Source organism: Microtus oregoni, unplaced genomic scaffold (genome assembly GCF_018167655.1).
Source record: "Microtus oregoni isolate MIOR12 unplaced genomic scaffold, Mior012 000034F_ref0000314, whole genome shotgun sequence".
Taxonomy (NCBI): domain Eukaryota; kingdom Metazoa; phylum Chordata; class Mammalia; order Rodentia; family Cricetidae; genus Microtus; species Microtus oregoni.
In genome coordinates, this window is record NW_024543093.1 from 13,640,721 (window position 1) to 13,659,652 (window position 18,932).

General features: G+C 39.4%; 1 protein-coding gene across 7 annotated transcripts in view; it reads left to right on the forward strand.

Moving 5' to 3' along the window:
• The window catches only part of LOC121432366 (zinc finger protein 709-like), an 87,559-nt gene extending 71,305 nt beyond the window's left edge, over positions 1 to 16,254 (forward strand). For 4 of the 7 annotated variants that reach the window (XM_041630290.1, XM_041630287.1, XM_041630289.1 and 1 more), the window contains exons 2-5: positions 5,946 to 6,003; positions 11,913 to 12,039; positions 12,243 to 12,300; positions 12,930 to 16,254. In XM_041630290.1, coding sequence (XP_041486224.1) covers positions 12,006 to 12,039; positions 12,243 to 12,300; positions 12,930 to 14,829 — 1,992 coding nt within the window. In that variant the 5' untranslated portion in view covers positions 5,946 to 6,003; positions 11,913 to 12,005 and the 3' untranslated portion in view covers positions 14,830 to 16,254. The remainder of the gene's footprint in view (positions 1 to 5,945; positions 6,004 to 11,912; positions 12,040 to 12,242; positions 12,301 to 12,929) is intronic. The other 3 variants (XM_041630285.1, XM_041630286.1, XM_041630284.1) reach the window with 1 other exon arrangement.
• Positions 16,255 to 18,932: the final 2,678 nt, after the last annotated feature.

The following is an 18,932-nucleotide window of genomic DNA, read 5'->3' on the forward strand; positions in this document are numbered from 1 at the left end:
TGATTTCAGCCCTCATTTTGATTATTTCCAGTCTTCTACTCCTCCTAGGTGAGTCTGCTTCTTTTTTTTCTAGAGCTTTCAGGTGGGCTGTTAAGTCTCCAATGTGAGCTTTCTCTGTTTTCTTTAAGTGGGCACTTAGTGCTATGAACTTTCCTCTTAGGACTGCTTTCATAGTGTCCCATAAGTTTGAGTATGTTGTTTCTTTATTTTCATTGAATTCCAGGAAGACTTTAATTTCTTTCTTTATTTCTTCCTTAATCCAGCTATGGTTCAATAGTTGACTGTTCAGTTTCCATGACTTTGTATGCTTTCTGGGGGTAGCATTATTGTTGAATTCTAACTTTAATCCATGGTGATCTGATAAGACACAGGTGGTTACTAATATTTTTTTGTAACTGTGGATGTTTGCTTTGTTACCGACTATGTGGTCGATTTTCGAGAAGGTTCCATGAGCTGCAGAGAAGAAGGTATATTCTTTCCTATTTGGATGGAATGTTCTATAGATGTCTGTTAAGTCCATTTGATTCATTACCTCCACTAATTCTCTTATTTCTCTGTTAGGTTCCTGTCTGATTGACCTGTCCATTGGTGAGAGAGGAGTGTTGAAGTCTCCTACTATTAGTGTGTGCGGTTTGATGTCTGCCTTGAATTTTAGCAATGTTTCTTTTATGTACGTGGGTGCTTTTATATTAGGGGCATAGATGTTCAGGATTGAGACTTCATCCTGATGAACTGTTCCTGTTATGAGTATAAAATGCCCCTCTCCATCTCTTCTGATTGATTTAAGTTTAAAGTCAACTTTGTTAGAGATTAGTATGGCCACACCTGCCTGTTTCTTAGGACCATTTGCTTGATAGGCCTTTTCCCAGCCCTTTACTCTGAGTAGGTGCCTGTCTTTGTGGTTGAGGTGTGTTTCTTGTAAACAGCAGAATGTTGGATCCTGTTTTCTTATCCAATCTCTTAGCCTGTGCCTTTTTATAGGTGAGTTGAGTCCATTGACATTAAGTGATATTAATGACCAGTGGTTGTTAACTCCGGTCATTTTTTTTTAGTCGTAGAGTTTGTGTGTTTCCCTTCTTTGTTTTGTGTTGGTGAAGGGTCTCTAGATGTCTGAGGTATTGTGGTCATTGTTGGACTCCTTGGTTAGTGATTTTCCTTCAATTACTTTCTGTAAGGCTGGATTTGTGGCTGCGTATTGTTTAAATTTGTTTTTATCCTGGAAAATTTTATTTTCTCCATTTATAGTGAATGAAAGCTTGGCTGGGTATAGTAATCTGGGCTTGCACCCATGGTCTCTCAGTTTCTGCAGTACATCTATCCAGGACCTTCTGGCTTTCATGGTTTCCATAGAGAAGTCAGGTGTAAGTCTGATAGGTTTACCTTTATAAGTAATTTGGCCTTTTTCCTTTGCAGCTCTTAATATTCTTTCCTTATTCTGTATGCTTTGTGTTTTGATAATTATATGGCGAGGGGATGTTTTTTTTTGATCCAGCCTATTCGGTGTTCTGTATGCTTCTTGCACCTTCATAGGAAAATCTTTCCTTAGGTTGGGAAAGTTTTCTTCTATAATTTTATTAAATAGATTTTCTGGACCATTGAGCTGCCCTTCTTCTCCTTCTTCTACTCCTATTATTCTTAGGTTTGGTCTTTTTATTGTGTCCCATATTTCCTGAATGTTTTGTGATGAGAGTTTGTTGGACTTGCTGTTTTCTTTGATCAGTGTGTTTATTTTCTCTATGGTATCTTCAGAATCCGAGAGTCTTTCTTCTATCTCTTGTATTCTGCTGGTTATGCTTGTTTCTGTAGTCTCTATTCGTTTACCTAGATTTTCCATGTCCAGACGGCCCTCTGTTTGTGTTTTCTTCTTTGCCTCCATTTCAGTTTTCAGGTCTTGAACTGTTTCCATTGTTTTTCCTTGGTTTTCTAGGGTATCATTCACTGATTTATTCAATTCTTCAAACTTTCTGTTATATTTCTCATCCATTTCTATAAGGGCGTTTTTTACATGCTGTTTAAGGGTGTCAATCACTTTCATGAAGTCAATCTTTTCTCCTTCCTCTTGATTAAGGGGTTCTTGTCCTCCCGTTGTGAGGTCGCTTGTTTCTGGTAGCTTCATGTTGCTTTTCAGCTTGTTGGGCGAATTCTTGCCTTGACGTCGGCCCATCTCTTCTTCCAAATGCTCCCTATGGATCTTCTTTTACCGGATTAGGTCTCCTTGCCTACCAAACGCTGTCTCTCCCCAATGTTGGCTCTCCCAATGCTGGGTCTCCTGGCACCGAAAGATCAGGCCTCCGTGCTGGTTGGGCAGCTCGCAGACAAAGCGCCTACCCCGCTTGGTGCAGGCAGGCCACAGAAACAAAGGAACTGCTGTCCGCCCGGGAGCCCCGGATACTCGGACCCTGCGCCCAGATAGGCTGGGCTGGGCGATGCCAGGCGCCTAAAGAGGGCAGTGGGGGCGAAGTGGGGAGGGCTCTGGACGGAAGCTGGGTGGGCCAGGAAGAAAGAGGCAGCAGAGAGCCCAAGCAGGACAGGGGGCCAAGAAACCCCCGAGCTCCCCGTCCCAGGCTGGCGCCGTGGGCCAGAAACTCACCCCAATGCTGGGTCTCCTGGCGCCGAAAGATCAGGCCTCCGTGCTGGTTGGGCAGCCCGCAGACAAAGCGCCTACCCCGCTTGGTGCAGGCAGGCCACAGAAACAAAGGAACTGCTGCCCGCCCGGGAGCCCCGGGTACTCGGACCCAGCGCCCAGATAGGCTGCGCTGGGCGATGCTACGCGCCAAAAGAGGACAGTGGGGGCGAAGTGGGGAGGGCTCTGGACGGAAGCTGGGTGGGCCAGGAAGAAAGAGGCAGCAGAGAGCCCAAGCAGGACAGGGGGCCAAGAAACCCCCGAGCTCCCCGTCCCAGGCTGGCGCCGTGGGCCAGAAACTCACCCCAATGCTGGGTCTCCTGGCGCCGAAAGATCAGGCCTCCGTGCTGGTTGGGCAGCCCGCAGACAAAGCGCCTACCCTGCTTGGTGCAGGCAGGCCACAGAAACAAAGGAACTGCTGCCCGCCCGGGAGCCCCGGGTACTCGGACCCAGCACCCAGATAGGCTGCGCTGGGCGATGCTACGCGCCAAAAGAGGGCAGTGGGAGCGAAGTGGGGAGGGCTCTGGACGGAAGCTGGGTGGGCCAGGAAGAAAGAGGCAGCAGAGAGCCCAAGCAGGACAGGGGGCCAAGAAACCCCCGAGCTCCCCGTCCCAGGCTGGCGCCGTGGGCCAGAAACTCACCCCAATGCTGGGTCTCCTGGCGCCGAAAGATCAGGCCTCCGTGCTGGTTGGGCAGCCCGCAGACAAAGCGCCTACCCCGCTTGGTGCAGGCAGGCCACAGAGACAAAGGAACTGCTGCCCGCCCGGGAGCCCCGGGTATTCGGACCCAGCGCCCAGATAGGCTGCGCTGGGCGATGCTACGCGCCAAAAGAGTTGCCTGGGGCTTTTAAAGATAGATTTGGTGTCTAAGAATGAACAGCAGGTTCTGCGTTTTGACAGAAAGGGGGACATTTGGAAAGCCTTGCTCCCTGCATATGCCCTTTCCCATCATGCCTCTGATTTTAATCATATGCCTTATTCACATGAAAAGTGGTAAAAAGACTTTCCTTAGATGCTAATTTTGAAAACACAGTTTGACTTATGGTACACGTGCCCCAAAATGGCACATTACTTTCAGGCCATTTTTCATTGTTCCCAGATGTGTTTCAAAATGCAATTAAATAGATGTAAGGGATTAATAAGGTGTTTGAGGGGCTAACACATTGCTATTTTTCTTAAACATGAAACCTGATAGCAGATGTGGTTCAAGGTTATATACAGATGACTGTTCAAACAATACTCACAGGGTGTTGGGTGCAAAACCCAAGTAAAGTCTCAGGTTGTTTTTCTTGTTCTGTCTCGCTATTCTCCCAGGGCCTAGAATTAATTTCATACCAATTATAACTGCTTTATCATCACGTCATGTCTTAAAATTTTAAGCTTGCTTATACTCTTTTTCACTTCCTAAAGTACTTCATTGTTTTTAAACATAAGTTCCTTTATGTTCCTGGTCCCAGGGCAGAAAGAAGCTAGGTTATTGAAGAAATTAGAAATTAATGACCTCCATCTTACTTCAAAACTGAATCCTTGTTCTACTCTGAGACTTCCTGATCTATGTGTCTTCTGTAAGCATTTCTTTCATCATTTTTGTCTAGACCGCATCTACCAAATGGTCTGCTCAAATTTGCTTTGTCTTCTATGATGATCTCTCTCTCGCTCGCTCTCTTTCTCTGTGCTAAATCTCAAGGTCCAAATCAGGAGCAGAAGGAGACGGAGCACGAGCAAGGAACTCAGGACCACGAGGGGTGCACCCACACACTAAGACAATGGGGATGTTCTATTGGGATCTCACCAAGGCCAGCTGGCCTAGGTCTGAAAAAACATGGGATAAATCCGGACTAGCTGAACATAGCGGACAGTGAGGAATACTGAGAATTCAAGAACAATTGCAATGGGTTTTTGATCCTACTGCACGTACTGGCTTTGTGGGAGCCTAGGCAGTTTGGATGCTCACCTTACGAGACCTGGATAGAGGTGGGCAGTCCTTGGGCTTCCCACAGGTCAGGGAACCCTGATTGCTCTTCGAGCAGATGAGGGAGGGGGAATTGATCGGGGGAGGGGGAGGGAAATGGGAAGCGGTTGTGGGGACGAGGCAGAAATCCTTAATAAATAAATAAATTTAAAAAAAAAAAAAAAAAAAAGAAAAAAACTATTTTCCAACAGACGCACACACAAGTTTAAAATGCCTAGAGAACCTGGTCAGGCTTATTTTCAACACTGGCCCAACTTCTTTGTGTCTATTCCTATATTAGCCTTTTCCTATGGCTGTGATAAACTACCTGACAAAATGACGTAAGGCAGTAAAAGTTTAATTCTTCTCATGGTTGAAGGGTTTAGTAAATCATGATAGTAACTTTAAAGCTAGAGAGTGAAACAGATGGTCCAATCATGCTGTGGGATAATCCTTTTGTATACTGTAAAGATTTGTCACCCATTTGGTTTAAGAAAATGCTGATTAGCCAGTAGCTAGGCAGGAAGTGTAGTTGGGGGCCACCAGACTAAGAGAAATCTGGGAAGAGGTAAGGTAGAGAGCTAAAGACCATCCAGGCACTGAGAGAAGGTACCAAGCCACTTGGCTCAACATAGACAAGAATTATGCTTAATCTGAGTTCTAAGAGCTATTTAATAATAAGCCTGAGCTAATAGACTAAGCAGTTTATAATTAATATAAGCCTCTGTGTGTTTCTTTGGGACTTAACACGGAAGGACCAAGGTACAGAAACTTCTGTCTACAAAATCATAAGCACAATTTACAATGTGTGGCTATATGTTCGTCAGTTCCTTTCTTCTTCTAATATAATCCTGCATACAAGTCAGAGATTGCTTCCATGCACCATGAGTGGTTTTTCTCACATTAACTCATGTAATCCCTATAATTCCTCATGTTAACCTTTATCTGCATAACCACTTAGAAGTGTCTTCCGAAGCACATGTGCTAGACGGTTCTGCATCCTATCAACCTGTCAGGTAAACCCACCCATCCTAATATGTGCACTGTTTTAGGAGCCCGTGACTTTTGAGAATATGGATGCGAACTTCACATCAGACGAATGGACTTTATTAAATTCTAGTCAAAGGAAGCTCTATAGAGATGTGATGAAGGAAAATTCTAAACCTGATCTCCATAGGTAAAACACACTATGATTCCTTAGCTTATTCATTCAGACAACTATTTCCTGCTTACGTGTTTAGTGGTTTTTGGTTTGAAATATCGAAAGGGAACATGGAGTGAAGTTAATGTGCCTGGTCACATCATAAAATTTAGAATGTAATAAATTTTTGTAATGTTGACTAAGTCATGATTTCTTTGGGTTTACTTCTAGAGAAAACACATGAAGAAAATATTGAAGAGGACTACCAGAGTCTCAGGAGAAATCTGGGGTAATTTATACTCAAGAGAGAGGAATTTTCATCAAGCATTTGAGTATGATAAGACAACTGAGAACCTAGTATATTATCTAAATATATATCAGTATAAATTAATTTGAACATGGATGTTTATAAAACTGCAACTGTATATGATCATTCAGAATTTGAATATCCCATCTCTGTAATTTCTGAATGTCACCAAAATATGCTGCAATATTTAACTATGTAAGAGATTTTTCAGTGGCTCATTACAAAAAAACTTACTCAGAAGTACTTGATGTATTTTTATGATGTTTTCTCGGGGCTTTATCTATAAGAGATGTGTGTTGTTGTTATCTTGGTTTTTAGATTTATTTGTTCTTCATGCATGCTTTATTTGCATGTATGTCTGTATTCAGCTTTCATGTAGTATGTGAATACATTTTGACCTCTTTTGAAGGCCAAAAGAGGGTATAAGACCTCCCCCTCCAGCTACTGCTTATCTTGGCTACTGTTAAACTGCCTGCTGGGGCAAAAGCTCCCCCTGCACTGTTGAGCAAGATTACAGGATGTGGGATTTGGTCTAAGTGCTTGGGGCTTCCCTTAGGTCTCGAATACCTGAGTGTAGTCTCAGCTGGCTGAAATAAATCCTTTTAGTTGATATTTAAAAGAAGAAAGAAAAAGAAAAAGAGTGTGTAAGATCCCCATCCCCTGGTGTTGCAGTTACAGACAGTTGGGAGCCACCTGTGGTGCTGGGAACCAAGCGTGGTCTCTCTGGAAGACCATCAGTCCTCCAAACGTCTGACTTACCTCTTTAGCCTCAGAAGAGCTTTTTTTGGTGCGGGGGCATTTCAAGACAAGGTGTCTCTGTGGCTTTGGTGCCTGTCCTGGAACTAGCTCTGTAGACCATGCTGGTCTCGAACTCACAGACATCCACCTACCTCTGCCTCTGAGTGCTGGGATTAAAGGCGTGCGCCACCATCGCCCGGCTCAGAATGAAACTGAGGATGTGTTGAGGAGCAACCCAATAAGCCATGTCCTTTAAATTTGCTTTTTATTGCTGAGATAAACACTAGGACTGAAACAGGAATTAGAGAAGGACACTTGTTCCATTCTATTTTGTATCCCCTTGCTAGAACTCGAAGTACTATATTGAATAGGTATTGATAGAGTAGACAGTCTTGTCTTTTTCTTGAATAGAGTTGCTTTGAGTTTATCTTCATTTAATTTGATGTTGTCGTTTGATTTGTTGTATACTTCTTTATTATGTTTCAGTATGACCTTTTATCTCTGATTGCTCCAAGACTTTCATTGTGAAGGGGTCTTTGATTTTGTCAAAGGATTTTCAGCATCTAATGAGATGACCATGTGGTTTTTTTCTTCCAGTTATTTTGTTTCTATGGAGGCTTACATTGACAGATTTTCTTATGTTGAACTATCTGTGTATCTCTGGATCATGGTAGAGGATCTTTTTGATGTGTTCTTAGATTTGGTTGCCAGTATTTTATTGAGTATTTTCACGTCAATGTCCATGAGTAAAAATGGTCTGTAATTCTCTTTTCTTGTTGAGTATTTGTGTGGTTTTGGCGTCTTGCTGACTGTTGGCTCATAGAAAAAAATGGCCGTGTTCCTTCTGTTTCTAGTTTGTGAAATAATTTGAAGAGTATTGGTATTAACTGTTCCTTGAAATGCTGGTAGAATTTTACCTTCAAACCATCTGTCCCTGAAAGTCTTTTCGTTGAAAAATTTTATTGAGAAACTTTTCTGGCCATCCAGTGGGGCGTGTTCCTGATGACTATCTTGAATATCACCATAAAACCTTCGTCTGGCGACAGATGGAGATAGAGACAGAGACCCCATTGCAGCACTGGACTGAGCTCCCAAGGTCCAGTTGAAGAACAGAAGGAGGGAGAATATGAGCAAGGAATCAGGACTACAAGGGGTTGGTCCAGGGTGCCTGAGCTAATGGGAGTTCACCAAAGCCAGCTAGACTGGGACAGAACAAGCATGTGATCAAACTGGACTCTCTGAATGTGGCTGACAATTGGGACCGACTGAGAAGCCAATGATAAAGGCATTGGGATTTGACTCTACCACATGTGCTGGTTTTGGGGGATGCTAGTCTATTTGGATGCACACGTTCCTAAGCCTGGATGGAGGGGGAGGGCCTTGGACTTCTTACAGGGCAAGGTACCCTGCCCTCTCTTAGGACTGGAGGGGGAGGGGGGAGACTGAGTGTGAGAGCAGGAGGGAAATGGGAGGAGGGGAGGAAGTGGAAATTTTGAATGGTATTATTTATAAAACAATAAAATAATCAAAAAAATTATTGATTACTATTGCTTTAGGAGGGATTGGTCTATTTGGACTTTTTATCTGATCTTGTTTAAACTTTGATAAGTGGTATCTATCAAGAAACTTGTCCATTCCTTTTTTCAATTTTATGTAGTAAAGCTTGTTGAATATGACCTAATGATCCTACAGAATTCTTCAGAGTCTGTTGTTATGTATTTTTTTTTGTTTCTGATTTTGTTAATTTGGATATTTGCTCTCTGCCTTTACTTTTGATAAGGGTTTATCTATTTTGTTGATTTTTTTGATGAACCAACTCTTTGTTTCATTGGTTCTTTGGGATTGTTCTCTTTGTGTTTTATTGATTTCAGTCCTCTATTTGGTTATTTCATGCCATCTACTGCTCTTGGATGTATATGCTTCCTTTTGTCCTACAGCTTTGTGCTGTTAAATCTGGTATGTGTTAAGTCTTGAGTATGAGATCTCTCCAAATTCTGCATAAGAAACTCAGTGTTATGAACTTTATTCTTAGTACAGCTTTCATTGTGTCCCATAATTTAGGTATGTTGACCATTTATTTTCATTGAATTCTAGGAATTCCTTAACTTCTTTCTATCTTTTTTGTTCCTTGATCAAGTGGTAACTCAGTAGAAAGTTGCTGAATTTCCATGAGTTTGTAGGCTTTCTGTTGTTGTTGAAATCCAGCTTTAATCCTTGGTAGTTCAAAAAGATACAGGGGTTATTTCAATTTTTTATATCTGTTGAGACTTGCTTTATGGCCAATTACATAGTTTTGGAGATGGTTACATACTCAGTTCCATAGTCAGTTTTGGAGAAGGGTTATAAGAAGGTAAATTCTGTGTTTGTGTATTTATAGATATCTGCTACATCTTTTTGAGTCATAACATCTGTTTCTTTATTTTTCTGTTTAGTTTCTATCTGGATGGCCATTGTTGCAATTTTTTAATAAGATATTGATACAGCCCTATAAAGTTCATTGTTCCGAGAAGGATGCCCAAAAGTTGGCTAGGTTCATTGTTCAGAGAGAGTTGTGTGTTAGCTGCAAGTATTACATCTCTGGACGGAAATGTATCCTGACTGTTGGGAAGTCAGGTTATACCTGCAAGTGTTACAGCTCTGGAGAGAAAAGTATACTGACTTATCAGGAAGCCAGACTATACTTGTGGCTGTTTTGTGACAGTATGCTGAGTATCTACAGCTATGAGGAGAAAGGTATCCTGACTTGTCTGAAAGTCCGGCAATACCTACCTACAACTGTGAAAGGGAAGGTATTCAGGATACCTACAACTTTGATGAGAAAGGTATCCTGACTTGTCTGAAAGTCCGGCAATACCTACCTACAACTGTGAAGGGAAGGTACTCAGGATACCTACAACTTTGATGAGAAAGGTATCCTGACTTGTTGGGAATTCAGGCAGTGCCTGAAGCTGGGTTCAGGTGGGAGGTAATCTCCTTGCCAGATGTGGGTCCTGCATGTCCAATTTATACAGACTACTGTGAATCAGTCCAGGGAAGAGCAGTTTCTTGCTTAAATGGCTAGCGCCTTGTCACATTGAAGGCAAATTCTGTAATGAGTTTCTTCAGTGCCCATCAACCTCTCCAAAGTAATTGGTGCTGCCAGAAGCAGACGTGTGTTACTTTTGAAAAAGTCTAAGTTCTTAAAGCCTTTTAAATGCCATATTCTCTAGGACTTTGAAGTGTTGGAGATTATCTAACTGAAAAATATCTCAGTATATCTAGGAAACATAACTTACATAATTACAAGTTTGACTATTGTTAATGACTATCTATTAATCTGTAATTTTTAATTATGCATTACATTTTTAAATGAACTTTATAAATCTAATACTTTAAGCAAGACTAGAAATATACATATAACAAAATTGACCTAAATTTTTTTACTGAGAAACCAAAGTCCATACCAATGTAAAGTATTCATTTCTATATCATATTCCACCCCACCCTCTTTTTAAAAAGGAGATTGACTGTGACTGTTAACCACTTCTAATCAACTCACTTAAAATGAAAGCAAACAATTATAAACAAACATTTACGGTGTCTGTACATTGTTTTTTCTAAACTACTTCCTGCTGTTGTTGGGTGAAGTATTTTTAGGGTTCATGGAGACCTTTTTGGGTGGTTCTTGTTCCATCAAAACACATTGGCCTGGAAGGAATCCACAGGTGCTCTTCATGTGTGAAAACAAAAGCAGAACATCTTTATCAAAGTAACATATCCTTAAACTCAAATTTGGAAGTCAAAATACTATATATATATATTTAGTTTATCAGTCCCTAGAATCAAATGTCTCTCTGCAGTGAAAAATTCAAAGAAAATACAATAATATGCACAATCCAGATACTCTGTGTATTTTCCATTTTTATGTGACTTTTTTGTTTTATATTATTTTTACTTTCTCTTCAAATTCTTTATTTTTTAAAACTTTCTATTTATACTTGTCTATATTTGTCCTCTCACCGAAGCCTGTGCACATTTTTGAAACATTATGTCTCCTTTAGAGGGGTTTTATGTCTAAATATGTCCTATTGTGTATCTGAAATCCTTTTCTAACAAGGAGATTTTTCTTTGTTTAGTTTATTTACATGGTAAGCAGTATGGTTTCTGAGTCCCTGGATGTTGACTCTGCCTCTCTCAGCCTTTCAGTATGGTGGAGGTACCACTAGTTCTTTAAACCATGTTCGCCACCCCAGCTCCAGCAAACATGTTGCTGCATACTGCTCACAAACCCCATAAGTGCTCCACAGCAGGACCTCCTGAAAGAGCCAGAATCATTCCAGACACAGCATGATCATCATGATGCCATGTCTTAAAGGAACAGCATCTCTCCAAGCCACCAGCAAACAGAGGCTCTCTGGAAAAAAATGCAGTTACCAGGAAGCTCCAATTCGACTCCTGTCTAGAAACACTTTTTTAAACGTTTTTTGGGGCTTTATGTAGATGTATGTTGCCAGATATTGGGCACCCTTATGTAGTTGCAAATATTCTCCATTCCTCTAATTGCCCTGGACCAGTTTCTCTCCACCCACTGGGTCCTGATCATTACCTCCTACAGTTGCTTATGAAATAACTGCTTTAATATTGATTATATACTCTTTGACCTATTAGCTCAGCCTTCTTATTAGCTAACTCTACATCTTAAATTAACCCATTTCTATTAATGTGTGAGTCTCCATGAAGGTGTGGGTTACTAGAAGAGTTTTGGTGTTTTTCTCCTTCAACAGCTCATGGCATCATCTTGACTCCACCTTCTTCCTTCCTCTATCGCTGCTTGGATTTCCGCATTGCTCTACCTTATATCAGGCTTTTCCTCCGGCTGTCACAGATTATTATGAGAAAAGTTTCCTAAGGCAGAAGCAGTTTATTTCATATCACAATTAAAGAGTCAAGTTCATAAAATTCAGAAGTGTGAAGATGCTAATAAAGGAAACACTAAAATAGTAAATGAGACAGTGAGTCATCAAGTAATCAAGATGAATCCCATGATATTCTTCAGTAAATCCTATTGATACAATAACTCAGAGGTTTCTTCAGAAATATATATACAAGATGATTATATATCTTATTGGTCTTTCAGTGAAAATAAACGTCCTAATTAATATATGTACTCATAGGAGCCAGTAAAATTTGAGGATGTGGCAGTGAACTTCACCTCGGAAGAGTGGGCAGTGCTGGATTCTAGTCAAAAGAAGCTCTACAGAGATGTGATGAAAGAAACATATTTGAACCTGATCTCCATAGGTAAAAAGTACTACATATACCCATTGCTTATCCAGTCAGTGAACAACTGTGTCATACTTATGCATATCATGTTGATATTGAATTCTTGAAGTGAAAATGTGGTGAATTTAGTGTGCATACCCATATCATAAGAACTAGATTGCAGTAATTTTTATGTTGAATATGAATGTGTCATAATGTATTCTCTGGATTTTTTTTTCTAGAAAAAGCACTAGAGGAAAATATTGAAGAAGACTATAAAGATCTCAGCAGGAATATGGGGTAATTTTTTATTCAGTAGAAAATAATTTATATTATACATTTAGAACTCAAAGGACAATTGAGAATTTGTGAAGTGCTCCAAATATACCTAAGTGAAAAACAAGTCTACACAAATTCTTGTAATGGAGTATTGTATTGTGACATTCAATATTTGTGTATTTCATGTCTTTAATCTATTAATATTACAAATATGTCAAGTGGGACGGAGGGCAGAAAAAAGTGTTTCCAATGGATTATTACACAAAACATCCTGTCATGTGCAAAAGGTTTTAGTTTCTGTTCATACTTATAAGGCTTTGAGCATCAATACTGTGTTTTGTCTGCTTTCTTTTGCTGTGACCAAAAAAAAAATTCTTCTCATGAATCCCTGTCATTAAATCTGGTTTTCTTAAAGATTAAGAATTGTTCTTAACCTCCAAGCCTGTGATACAGCTTCTTCATAATTCTTAGAGAAGTAAAATCAATACTGCTTCACACATGGCAGGTTCTTTCCATGTCATACATATTGTCCTTGACATTGATACCATTTATCTGTTCCCTCTGAGATAGTATAGTTGTGTTCCACACAGGCCAACCTCCAATATTTCTCTCGGCTACAGTATTGTTTTTCTCATTTTTTTTTTTTGCAGATTTCAGGGGATTGAGAAAGACCATGGATATGAATGTTATACTGAGTGTGATAAAAACCAGCAATCTATTCTAGAGAGTATGATCAATAAAGACATGCCACCCAGAGTAAAAGCTCATGAGACTTCATTTTATGTAAGAAACATTATTGGTCATTTATCCTTACATGGGTATCTCCGAAAAAATACTAGAGGAAAACCACCACTGTTTAAGGAAGCTGTGGCAAAAGCTTTTACACATCAGAAACATTGGAAAGATAGCAGTTATTCTGAATCACTTCAAGTACTTGAAGCTTCTCCTGAAGAGAAACCCAGTAAAATTCAACAGTGTAATGAAGCCTGTAGGAGTCTCTGTTTTGATCAGCCTCAGGAGAGAAGTCATACTGAAAATAAACCCAATGAGAATGTCTTAATGAGATGCACATATGACCAGAATGATGAAGGAACCCATAAAGAAGTGAAACAATTCATATGTAATCTCACTGAAGAATCCTTCATTGATTCCAGCGATCTTACCAACCATGAAAAAAGTCATATTGAAAAGAAATGGTACATTTGTAGGGAATGTGGCAAAACATTTAAATATGCAGCATGTTTTGAGAAACATAAAGTAACTCACATAGGAGAGAAGCCAAATGCTTCTATATATTATGGAAAAGCCTTCACCCAATTCAATCATCATAACAGTCATGAAAGCAGTTACAATGGACAAAAACCTTATGCTTGCAAGCACTGTGGAAAAAAATTCACCAGTTCTTCTTATCGAAACATTCATGAAAGAATTCACACTGGAGAGAAATCTTATCCATGTAAGCATTGTGGGAAAGCCTTCAACCACCCCAGTAGTCGTAACAGACATGAGAGGAGCCACACTGCAAAGAAACCTTATGCCTGCAGTCATTGTGGAAAAATGTTTACCAGTTCTTCTTATAGAAACATTCATGAAAGAATGCACACTGTAGAGAAACCTTATGCATGTAAGCATTGTGGGAAAGCGTTCACCAATTCCAATGCTTGTAGCATTCATGAAAGAATGCACATGGCAGAGAGGCATTATACATGCAAGTATTGTGGAAAAACCTTTTCCTGTCCCAGTCTTCTGAATACCCATGAGATAATTCACACTGGAAAAAAGCCTTATGTATGTAAGTATTGTGGAAAAGCCTTCAACCACCCCAGTAGTCGTAACAGACATGAGAGGAGCCACACTGCAGAGAAAATTTATGCCTGCAAGCATTGTGGAAAAAAGTTCACCAGTTCTACTTATCAAAACATTCATGAAAGAATTCACACTGGAGAGAAACCTTATGCATGTAAGTATTGTGGAAAAACATTCACCAATTCCAATACTTGTAGTATTCATGAAAGAATGCACACGGCAGAGAGGCATTATACATGCAAGTATTGTGGAAAAGCCTTTTCCTGTCCCAGTCTTCTGAATACACATGAAATAATTCACACTGGAGAAAAGCCTTATGCATGTAAGCATTGTGGAACAGCCTTCAACAATCCCAGTAGTCGTAACAGACATGAGAGGAGCCACACTGCAGAGAAACCTTATGCCTGCAAGCATTGTGGAAAAAAGTTCACCAGTTCTACTTATCGAAACATTCATGAAAGAATTCACACTGGAGAGAAACCTTATGCATGTAAGTATTGTGGAAAAGCCTTCACCAATTCCAATGCTTGTAGAATTCATGAAAGAATGCACAGGGTTGAGAGTCAATATACATGCACGCATTGTGGAAAAGCCTTTTCTTGTCTCAGTCTTCTTAATATCCATGAAATAATTCACACTGGAAAAAAGCCTTATGTATGTAAGCATTGTGGAAAAGCCTTCAACCACCCCAGTAGTCGTAGCAGGCATGAGAGGAACCACACTGCAGAGAAACCTTATGCATGAGCATTGTGGAAAAATCTTCAACAACCCAGTAGGTGTAACAGATATGAAAAGAGCCACACTACAGAGAAGCATTGGACTTATATATGCATGCATTGTGGGAAAACCTTTTTCTGGCGTAGTCATCTGAACATCCATGAAATAATTCATCCTGGAGAAAAAGCCTTATGTAAGTAAGCATTGTGGAAATTCATTCAACAACCCCAATAGTTATAACAGACATGGCAAGAGTCACACTGCATAGAAACCTTGTTCGTATAGGTATTGTGGAAAAAGCCTTCACCAATTTCACTTTCTGTAAGACTCATGAAAAGAGTTCACATTAAAGAGAAGTCTCATACATTAAAGCATTGTGGAAAAGCATTTATCCACTCCATTCAGCTGATCATGCATGAAAGGGTTCAAATTAGAGAGAAGGCTTTTGCATGTATACATTACAGGAAAACTTTGAACACTTCAACTTCTCCTGATTTGCATGAAAAAAAACAAACTTGAGAAAAACCCTGTGTGTGTAAAAGATGTGGAAACTGTTCATTCTATTGACCTTAACAGGCATAAAATATTTCACTTGAAATTAAAGCTTTATGCACATAAGAATTGTGGAAAAGCCTTCAGCTGCTCTTGTGATCATAACAGATCTGAAACTTTTCACACTAGTCAGTAGCCTAATGCGTGTAACCATTGTCAGAAAGCCTTTACTAGATTCACTTGGTCCAAGAGTAAAAACATTCACACTGGATAGAAACCTTTTGTATGTACGCATGGTATATGAACTATTTCTTTATTCTTGTGATTTTAACAAGCATAAAGATCTCACACATTGTCTGTAATGTGGGAAAGTCTTCAGCACATCCAGCTTCTGAAACCCGCATGCACAGGTTTACAGTGGAAAGAATTCTAAAGCATAGATCCATTTAAGTATTGTCCAAAGCCTTCAGAGTTCCTGCTGCCATTCTAAAGAATTCACTCTGGAGACAGACTTTACATGTATAACCATGTGGAAAATCTTTTAGCATCCACAGTTCCTATTATACTCAATAAATTTTTCACTTTGTGAGAACCTTTATGTTTAGAATAAATGTGGGAAAATAGTCAAAGGGTTTAGAATGAATAAAACTTAAAAGTGTTTGTCCTCTTTGGTAGCGTGTTCCGGATATTCTGTGATTTACATCAGCTAGTCATGATTCTTCCCAGTAAATGTGATTATGTGCATTGCCTTCCTGGATCTTACATGGTGGAAATAATGTATCATTTTCTGAAGCTGTCTTCTAACAATCACATGTACACTTACTATTGAACACACACACACACATACACATATGTGTGCACACACAAACACAGAGAGACACACAAATGAGTAAAAAGTAACATATTCAGCCGGACGGTGGTGGCGCACACCTTTAATCCCAGCACTTGGGAGGCAGAAGCAGGCGGATCTCTGTGAGTTCGAGACCAGTCTGGTCTACAGAGCTAGTTCCAGGACAGGCTTCAAAACCACAGAGAAACCCTGTCTCGAAAAACCAAAAAATAAATAAATAAATAACATATTCATAGAGGTGGAGATACAATTAACAAATAAAAAATTCCAATGTAGTTGCTGGGCGGTGGTGGTGCATGCCTTTAATCCCGGCACTCGGGAGGCAGAGGCAGGCAGATCTCTGTGAGTTCGAGGCCAGCCTGGTCTACAAGAGCTAGTTCCAGGACAGGAACCAAAAAGCTACGGAGAAACCCTGTCTCGAAAATCCAAAAAAAAAAAGTTCCAATGTAGAACAAAAGAGATTATGACAGATACTCATCAAGAGCCCATAGCTCTTGATCATCCTCATACATATCTACTAATGAGAACAAAGTTTCAAAAAACCTACTGGGCATTTTCAAGTGAACCTCTACTGCAATTGTTTTCAAACCTACTACACTAGCAATAATTTTTTAAAAAAGAAAAACAAAAGCAAAAAATGACAGGAATTATTGCACTTACTATAATTGGTTTTCATTTTATATGTACTAAATATTAGGAGTTAAATTACAAATATACACATTTCATAATCTCTTTTGTGCACGTGTCCTCCAAAATACACATTTACTTTCAACCCACATTTGGTGAGTTACATTGCAATTTTGCACATCAAGCACACGACTTATGATTCTTTTCTTGCCCCGGGAGTCATGTACATACACATGCCAAACAAACACACATGCACATACATGAAAACACACAACTCTTACACTCACACTACATAAAAATGAGTAGTTTAAAAACGTTTCATATGTGTTTTCTCTTTGGAGGTCTTCACAAATCTATATAGAGAGGAGTGATTTATTCTTCTAATATTCATTCTAGTGTTTGAAAATACATATTTTTCTTGACCGGTTGTTATTGTGGTTTACTGGTTTTACTGCTGGTAATAATTGAGTGGTTTTTTTTTCTACCATGTAGTAAAGTAAGGGCTTTTACTTTGGAGCTACTTATTAAAAAGAAAATTTTTAGCTAAGTTACAACTTGATTTCTCAATGTACTGTTTACAAACCATATGTTTCCTTTCGAAAAAGCTTTGTGATGGACAACAAAGAATATTGGCAATAACCTGCAATTTGAGGGAGGGAGACCTTAGTTGCGCCTGGGCTGGGAAATAAAAGGAAAGTATCCCATCCTTGGCACTAATTTCTCATTACTAGCCAATGGCACTTGGGGCAGCAGTGATCATCAATGGAGAAATATCTACTGAGTCATCTATATTTTAACTATGGTTTTAAACTAGCTTTCTCTGTGACATGGATGGTGTGATTTTTTTTTTTTACCACATACACCCTATTCTTCAAATCTTAAAACTACGGTCTTTGCTTATACCTTTTAACCCACTGTTATACTCTCTCCCAATATTTTTGTGATGTGTTCTAACAAACTCTTCTTCCATCTAATTGTCCCTATTTTTATTGTCTTTCCTATACACATGGTTAAATAAACATGGAAATGTGGTAGCTAAGATCTGCATACAAGAAAAAAACCTAAGCATTTTTCTTTCTGTGTCAGGTTCACTCACCCATGATATTTTCCAAATCCCATCTAACTGCCCTCAAATTCAATAGCTTAAATGCTTATAACCATGTACCAATTTTTCACTATATATATTTACCACATTTTCAGTATCTACACATAGTATTTCTCACACCTTTGTTCTGAAAAACAGTGAGGATAGCATTACTACAAAATTTCACTAAGTACTGTTGTAAACTGGAAGATGTGCTTTTGTTATTGTCCTATTAGGATGCATTAGAAAAAGCACAACATGTTTGAGATTTATCTGGGACAAACTAGTACTCCCTATTTGTGGGGAGGGGGCAATAAAATGCTGATGATGTTTCTATAAAAATTTATATTTACAAATCAAAAGAAATTCAACTCTGGGTAGTACACAATCACATAATGTTCTATAATCCATTACTTTTGGGGCATGCTCTACGAAGAAATTAAAAATATCACAAGATGAGAGAGGGGAAACTAACTAGCACTGTGACTTCTGTGCCTCCTCAGGAAATGTTTGTCATTATGTGTGCTGGTATCAGAAAACATTTCTCTCACTAGACTGAAAAAGTTTCAACTTTGCATCCAGTATAGACACTGGGATATTATACACATAGATAGTCATCTGTGTGGACTTTGAGCAAACAGATGATTTTAAGCACAATAGATTTTCAAACCACCCAATGTCCTAATGATTTCCATGCATATTTGACCACCAGACACCATCTGCAAGGGCTGTGTGTTGCCTAACTGATAATGAGTCTCACCATGGTGGCTTGTTGGAAGTGCACATGTATATGTATCTAGTCTGGGAACTTAATCAACCCTCTATGCCATGTCTTTTGACTATTCTGATTTATTACCTTATTCCACCTCTTGAAAATTAATCTCTAGCCAGGTTTTGTCTTGCTCAATTTCCTTTGGTTTGATGGGTAGGTCGGTAAATATCTTCAATACCAATAGTAAGTTAAATTTTGAAGATTTTTGTTATTGGTTTGCTATTTAGCTAAGGCTTACCTTGAAGATGCCTCTTGCTTCAGCCTCCCAAGTTCTAAAATGGAAGAAATGTCTATTCACAGTCATG